General features: G+C 51.8%; 1 protein-coding gene across 1 annotated transcript in view; it reads left to right on the forward strand.

The window, feature by feature from the left end:
* The window catches only part of PSD2 (pleckstrin and Sec7 domain containing 2), a 41,585-nt gene that overhangs the window by 12,179 nt on the left and 21,133 nt on the right, over nucleotides 1-8,273 (forward strand). The window contains 3 exon segments of the mRNA XM_007461504.1: nucleotides 1-67; nucleotides 3,266-3,378; nucleotides 4,106-4,164. Of these exon segments, the coding sequence (XP_007461566.1) occupies nucleotides 1-67; nucleotides 3,266-3,378; nucleotides 4,106-4,164 (239 nt within the window).

Genomic DNA, 8,273 nt, shown 5'->3' on the forward strand with positions numbered 1-8,273 from the left:
GGCTGGTGGCCGGGGAGTACCTCAGCTTCTTTGACTTCTCGGGCCTGACTCTGGACCGAGCACTCAGGTCAGTGGGGCTGGGATGGGATAGCGCCCACAGGCGATACAGCCACACATCTGGATTCTCCTGCCAGCTCTACTGTAAACTTGCTGTGCAAGACCTTGGACAAGTCTCTTGACCCCTCTGGGGAGGCTGAGGGGAAGGGGTCATGAGAGCAGCAGCAATGCAGAGACTCAGTGAGTGCTGGCTCTGCAGTGGGCGCTGAAAATATGAAGGTGGGAATGCAGTCGTGACTCTTCAGGAGGGGAAAGGGCCAAAAGGCTTGCCTGTACTGAGCACTTCCTGTCTGCAAGATGTACCCTTTACACACCCTGCTGACTGCATCTTAGCAACACCCCTGTGAGGTAGGCGGTATCATCCCATTTACTTGTGGAGAAACTGTGGGCCAGTTCCCCACAGTCACTGAGGGAGGAGATAGCCAAAATGGAATTTGCCCTCAGGTCCTGTTGGTGTTTGGACCTGGGGAGTGGCCCTCAGGAGGGGCAGGTGCAGGCCCCAGGGAGCAGAGGGCAGGAATGGGAAGATGCAGCCCAGTGTCCAGCGGACCCGGCGGTAGGGCCAGCAGGGAGACCCTAGGCCAGAGCCCTCCTGGGGAGGGGCGGCGGTCTCTGAGCTGAGGTGTGGGTGGTCCCATGTATGTTAGATCTGTTCACCTCCTTAGTGCCTCTCACACTTTTAAAAACTTTATTTTCCCTTCTTTTTTCTCTGTTTCAGTTGGGATATTTTCTATTGACCTGCTTCCAGTTCACTTACCCTTTCTCTGTGTCTCATATGCTGTTAACCCCATTTACTGAGTTTTCACTTTCCATTGTTTTATTTTTCAGTTCTGGAAATTTCATTTTATTAAACATTTTTTTGGGTAGGTTTTAATTCTCTGGGGGGAATTCTTCATCTTTTGATTTATTTTCCACTTACTTTCCCCATCTTTCCCTCTCTTTCTTGGAACATATTAGTCGCAGTTATTTGAAAGTCCTTGTCTGCTTTTACCCTGATATCTGTATCATCTGTATCTGTTTCTATTGTTTCTCTCTTGGCTTTCCATCTTATATCCTATTTCTCTGTGTGCTTAGTAATTTTTTTATTAGATGCTGTACGTTTTGTATAGAATTACAGTGGCTCTAGATCATTATGCGTTCCTCCAGAGAGGGTTTACCTTGTCCCTTGCTAGGCGGTTAGAGGAGGGCAGGGAGGCGCAGTCCTAATCCATCCAGGGCTGAGCTGAGGAGAGGCAGCCCTGAAGTTTGGTAAGGCTCAGGGTTCACCCCGATCACAGGGTGAAGGCCTCAGGGCTTTCCACTGAGAGCATGGTGTGTTCACTGGGGCCTCTCCCTTTGGTTGGTTCTAAATCCTAATTTTGTCTCCTCATTGCGGCGAGACTGTCAAAAAACCAAATCCCTCTACTTCTCAGAGAGGCCTCCCTACCCATTACATCTTTAGGTTTTGGTAGATATCTCACAGGGAGAACTGGCCACATGTTTACAGCCCCTCAAGTCTCCCAGTTTGTCTCTCCAGCTCCGTGAAGCCACTAATTGTTCTGCCTCTTGCCTGTGCCCGTGATTGGCAATGTCCCCGGGGAGAAAGCAACTGCAGATCAGCCCACCTCTCCCCAGTTCTCTCCTCTCCAGAATCTTGGTCCTATTGGTGTTTGTTGCGTCAGCAGTTTTCTGATAGCTTAAGAGAGATATATTTTGTCTGGCTTTTCTCATTGTTCTCGGTGGAAGTGTTGGTCGACTGCAAGCTACTCTATCCTGAGCTGAGTTTGAATTTTCACACTGGATGATCAGGTGGGGAAGGTGTTCGGTGGGTCGGGCTCGCAATCAGAGGCATGAGTGCTGGGTGGGAGGACCTTGTATATCCAGCCCAATAGATTGAGGCTCGACTCTGCAGGCCCGGGGGAGCCCCAGAAGGTGCTGGGTGTGAAGCAGTATTCTGGGAGGCAGTGCTGGCAGCAGCCTGGTGGCCTTTGATCCAGAGGCTTCTGAAGAGGGTCAGGTGGGGGAGGACGAGGCCTGAAGTTGGGCTGTGGGGCAGAGGAGTGATTGGTGTGAGAAGCACAGAGGATACAGCAGACAGGCCCGTGGTTCCAAGATGCAGGGGAGAGGGTGGGCAGTAATGAGGCTGATCCCGGGGGAAGCCTGAGTTTAACCGGAGCTTGGTGAAGCCCCCTGAGGAAGGGGTGTTTGGGCTGGGGAGCCGGAGCTGGGATGGATGACTCCCAGGTAGGATAGGCTACGGTTGGGATGGGGGGTGGGTTTTAGAAAGTCCTAGTGGAGTACAGGAGAAGAGGGAGGGGCCAGATGCAGGGAAGAGAACGGGGAACAGGAGAGACAGGGAAAGGAGGAAGCCTAGATGGCGGACCGAGTGTTTTTATACAGCAGTTGATTGACTGGGATTGAATTAGAGAGTGGTCTGCAGTTTTGGATGCCTTGGGAAGCCTCCAAGGGTAAAGATTGGCCAGACTGGGGCTCACAGGTCCCTGGGTACCTTAGAAGTAGCTTGAGAGAGGATAAAGCAAAGTGGGCATTACAGAAGCCAAGTGAACCGTGGCAAAATCCGGGACAAACTAGTCTCATGAACCCAGGATGGATAGAGGCCCACAATGTCTCAGCTTGCTGTTTCCCTTCCCAAGAAGGGGTGTGCCTATGCCCCAGGTGAGGGACCCCAGCCCCATCTCCCGGCCCCTCTGGTTTTGGCATACTCTGCCAGGGACTCCTGAGAGCTGGTGACCTTTGAATTTGGCCTTGAGAGGGACTCAGAGCTGCCCAGCAGAGGAGGCTCAGACCTGGGGTCTGAGGGAGGCCAAGGTTGGGCCTGGGGCTCAGCAGGTAGCGCCTCAAGTGAGGAGTGGGAATGGCTGAGGGAGAGCGGTCTGAGGAGTGGCGTGGATGGCCCAACCATGGAGGAGGGAGCCAGGAGTGGAGCAGATGCTGGCACTGAGGTGTTCGTCTGCCTTTGCTCTTCACAATCTGTCCCCTGTGTCCTTCCAGAAGGGCCCTGGATGGTGATGAGGGCTGAAACTCCACACTCCAGAGGCCATTATGGGGGTCAGGGTGCCTCCCTGGGCCCAGATGCTGAGGCTCTGGGGCCTCAGCCCCCTTGGGAAGGTTTGGGTGGTGTGTGTGTGGGGGGGTCCTACCCCGAGTGAGGATTCAGACTGACTCAGGGGCTCTTGGAGGCCCTCAGCATCCTTGCATTACCCTCTAGAACCTTCCTGAAGGCCTTTCCGCTGATGGGGGAGACACAGGAGCGTGAGCGGGTCCTTACGCACTTCTCCCGCCGGTACTGCCAGTGCAACCCTGACGACAGCACTTCGGAAGGTATGCCTCTCCCCACTCCCCTGCCCCCCACCCGGGCCCTGGCTTCTTCCTACCTCTGGTCCACCTGCCACTTCTGTCCCGCTCAAGAAGCATCAGTGAATGAACGATGGCAGGTGGCATGGGGACTGTCTGCTGGAAAAGGAACCTCCCAACTGCCCCGCCCGTTGTCACTCTCTGTGCCTGAAGGTCCTCCGTCCTGGAGTCAGTCCTTTGGGTCCTCGTTCTTGGTGGTGCCCTGTCACAATGCTGATTGTTGGTGTGGTGGGAGTCCTGGTGTGGAAGTCTGGGTTGGGGTCCTCTTAAGTGCAGGACTTGCCCTGTGGTTGGACCTGAGTCCCAGGAACTGGGGGACTAGGCTGGTTATTAGAGGAGACACGGGCCATGGAAGGGATATAGCCTGGGACCCAGAGCCGTTCCTGGGTCTGAGATTCAAGGTGAGTTTGGCCACAGCATGCAGGAATCTGGGCTAGAACAGGCCCAGGGTGGTCTGGTCACCTCTGAGGGAGGGGTTGGTCCTGACCTGGGGCGAGTGAGTGACTCTGATGCTGTAATGGGGGTGGGACACGGAGCATCATGCAGGCCCTGGGCCCTGATGTATGGTTGGCAGGTGGCTGGCCTCTTCTTGTCTCCAAGGCCTCCAGGCTGGCTCTGACAGGAGGCAGGTGGGAGCCTGGGGTTGGGAAAGAGCTGGGTGCTCACGCTGAGGATGCCACCGTCTCTGATTTAGATGGGATCCACACGCTTACCTGTGCCCTGATGCTTCTCAACACGGACCTGCACGGACATGTGAGTTGGGGAGGCAGGGAGTGGGTGTGTCCTCTCACTGATTCATCCCGAGCTGTCTAAGGGCCGGTCCTTTCTCCAGCCCCCTTCCCGAGACCTCCTGCTCGCTGGCCAGTGTTTCTTTAGCAGCTTGGCTTCTAGACTTGGCTGTGCCCTAGTTTTATCCACTTGAGATCTGCCTGGGTCCCTGCCCCCAAGCAGGGCAGTAAGAACAGCTGAGGCACATGGGAATTTAGGATGTGCTAAATAAGACATGTGCCCCTAGCCGTGTCCATGCCAGACAGTGCTAAAAGATCACATGTTCTTCCTGCCCCTTGTGCTGTAAGCCTGTGTGCAGCCCTGTTGAAGTGCCATGCCCCAGGCAGCCCCTTCCGGTCAACTGGTAGATTGCCCTCAAGAGGCATTCTCGTCATGCACCCCTCACCTCCCTGCCCCGACTAGGCAAACAGAGAAGTGATAGGTGGGTGCCCCGGGCTGTGAGCCTGTGTCTGGTCTGGGATCTGTGCATCTCAGTGCTGCTCGTGGCTCAATAATTCCTTCTTCTTTCCTCTCTCTGCTCCGGGGACCCCCACTTTGGGCTCTCTTGCCCTGTCTCAGGTGGTAAGTGTAGCTGGTGGTCTGCATGCCCTGTGAGCCTAGACCCCATCTCCATGTTCCCCTTCTGTGTCCCCTGTCACCCCATCTGGCCCAATGATCACTGCCCCGTCATTGCTCACCCCATGGTGGTCAGAGCCCCTCTGTTGGGTTGGGGATATTTCAGTGACTCATGGGGACAACAGGCCAGCACATCTGGTTCCAAAGTTAACCAGGAAAGTCCAGGACATGTAGGGTGGAAGAAAGACCTGGGATAGGTCCAACTTCAGATCCTACTCTTGCCTCTGTGACCCTGGGCAAGACACTAGCCTTCTCTGCGTCTCAGGTTCTACATCTGTGAGGTGGAAATAATGATTTCGCCCATAGCATCCTGGGGAGTCCTGAGAGAGGTATCACCAAGTGTCAGGGTCTGGCGCTTAGTAAGGATTTATTGTTTAATATTATTATGAATAATATTATGATATTATATTATACATTATAACAATATATTATAACAATATTACAATGTATTTTTTTATACAATATATTATAGCAATATATTACAATAATATTATAATATTATTGCACAGTAATAATAATAATCATATGTATTATTAATATTAAAATTTAAATAATGGAGAGTCCAAAGCCCCAGCCTGTAGATCCCTGGAAGATCAAGAAGGTGAAGTGCCCCACGTGATGGCAGCCTGAGCAAGCATGGGCACACTGGGGTACCTGGCCTGGGGAGGGTGAGAGCCTCGCTGACCTTGGCACGAAGAGTAGTTGTGTGACAACTTTGGTTATGTCCACCTGGGCGGTCAGCCTGGGTGTGGAACAGGAGAGAAGACGTGTGTATTCCATGGGAATATCACCAGAGCAAATGCCCATTAACGGGTTGACATTCCTCCAAGACTGCTTACTGTTTGTTTACGGAGAGCAGGTGTTGCTGGCTTACCTTAAAAGGAGCTTTAAGCACACCCCTCCTCTCCCCATCCCCACCCTTGGCAGGGCCAAGGGCCATCTCAGGGCCCAGTCACTCCTGTGCCAGCCCTGGATGCCTCTCCCCCTAGTTGAGAGCTGCTAACAAGGGCAGCAGTCAGTGAACCCTGGGTCGAGAATACTCTCGAGCTTGGTGGGACTTAGCTGCCCATGGCACCACCTTAATGCCCACAGCTGAAGAGAAACATCACCACCTTCATAGATCAAAAGTGGGTGGGGCAGGATTGTTCATACTTGCAGCCAACAGACATTGAGGATCCCATCTCTCTCTTGAGGCAGTATTGCAAAACATCAAAAGCAAGCGTTCTGGGTTGGAGTCCTCTGTATTTCTCCACACAATAGCTTGTGACCTGGAGTGAGTTATTTACTTCCCTAAACCTCAGTTTCCCCATCAGAAAGTCCCTGTAAGGCTTAAGGAGACAGCACTTGTAAAGTGCTCAGCCCAGGGCCGGGTTGTTGCAGTTACTGTGAGCTTTCCAAAGGACCCCAATGGAAGTGGCATCACCTGCTTTGTTCTTTTCCCCCTCCCTTCCTGCTCTCATTCTTCTGCTCTTTGACAGAGACCGAGTGTCTGGTGGAAGGTGGGGATCTCAGGAATCTGGGGCCTGCTAGGGCCCCCAGAAATAGCTCTGGTCAGAGCAGGAGGCAGTACAGGGGCTGGCAGATGGAGTAGGTGCACCCTCTTCAGATGGGCACAGCCTGGTGGAGGAATCTGGAGGACTTTCTGTAGGAGGGGCGTTTGGACTGTGGGGGCTCAGCACCTTCTGTGTTCCATAAAAAGAAGGGAAGAGAACCCCTGCCTCAGGATGCCTACCTTCTAGTTAGAGGAGATAGAAAATAAAGAAGTAAACAAGTGATTAAAGCAGTGATAGGTCTGTGAAGGGAATAAACAGGAGGGTGTGTTGCGGCTGGACTGAGGGTCAGGGAAGGTGTCTCAGAGGAGGCACGGTTGGGTCAGAGACCTGGAGGATGAGCAGGAGCCAGCCATGGAAAGACCAGGGACAAAGCCTTCCAGGCAGAAGGACCAGTGGGGCTGGTTTCCACCTTTTGGCTATTGTGAACAGTGCTATGAACATACATGTACAGGTTTTTAAAAATTTAAAAATTAAAATTTTTATTTTAATTTTTTAATTGAATGAAAAATTCTTTAAGTTCTATAGTACTTTACAATTTTCAAAAGTTTCACACACATGATTTCATATAATCTCATAATAACCCTTTTTCTTCCTACCCTATATTGCCCCTCGCCCTTCCTGGTAATCACTGGTTTGTTCTCTATATCTGTGAGTCTGCTTTTTTGTTTTATTCACTGATTTGTTGTATTGTTTAGATTCCACATATAAGTGATATTATATAGCATTTGTCTTTCTCTGTCTGACTGATTTTACTTAGCATAAGTTTTTGTTTGAGCACCTGTTTTTAATTCTTTTGAGTGTGTACCTAAGTAGTGGATTGCTGGGTCTGATGGTAATTCTATGTTTAACTTTTGGTGGACAGTAAAACTGTCCATAGTAGCTGTTGTTGGAGTTCAGGTGGGATATCATGGTGGCTGGGGCAGACAGGGCAGTGAACATGGAGAGAAGGGACAGATGACGGAGGCCAGTTGAGGGTGAGCCTGACAGGACGTGCTGATGGGGCTGATCAGGGACAGAGAGGAGTAAGGATGGCTTCAGCATCTGGCTGGCTGGGGGTGCTGTTTTCTGAGATGTAGAAGGAACTTCCTTGGTTGGGTGGAGGGTGTGGTGAGTGGGAGAGCTGGGGCTCAAGTCCCATTTGTGACATATTGTGTTTGAGTTGCCTACTGGACATGAACATGGGGATGCCAAGGAGCTGGTGGGGTAAACGTATCTGGGATGCAAGAGAGAGATGGGGTGAGGAGGTCATTGTCATCCTGGTGGAATGAAAGCCATGGGACTGGCTGAGTGCCTCAGGGAGAGAGGCAGGCTGGTGACCTCGTCCCAGGGCATGGCCTTATTTAAAGGTCAAGCAGAGCAGCAGGAGAGGCTTTGAAAGCAGCCATGGAGATGGGAGGAAAACCAGGAATGTGCAGTGTCTCAGAGGCCAAGAGAAGAAAGTGTCTCAAGGAGAAAGGAGTGGCCAACTGCATAAAAGGCTGCCATGAGGTCAAGAAAGATGTCAACAGAAAAATGACCATTGAGGTTGGAATGCCTATCAGTGGGTCATTATCACTGGATGGTCAAGGTCATTGGAAACCTTCACAACAGCACTTTAGGTGGAGTGGAGAGGACAAATGCCAGGCTGGAGTGGGTGGAGATGAGGATAGGAGGGGAGCAAGTGGAGGATGTGAAGAATTCTTTTGTGACATTTGGCTTTGAGTGGACTCCTGAAATGAGCCACTGGCTGGAGGGGTCTAGGAGGAACTCTTTCAAATCTGACTAGGGCATGTGTGTATGTCAGTAGTATCCACTAAGCAGGCAAGGAGAAATTGATGATGCAAGAGAGAGAAGGGAAAATCGAAGCTTTCCTTGAGATGAGCAACAGAGCATAGGTGGAGAGTGGCCTTAGCTGGGAGTAGGGAA

This window comes from Lipotes vexillifer, unplaced genomic scaffold (assembly GCF_000442215.2).
Source record: "Lipotes vexillifer unplaced genomic scaffold, Lipotes_vexillifer_v1.1 scaffold217, whole genome shotgun sequence".
Classification (NCBI taxonomy): Eukaryota; Metazoa; Chordata; class Mammalia; order Artiodactyla; family Lipotidae; genus Lipotes; species Lipotes vexillifer.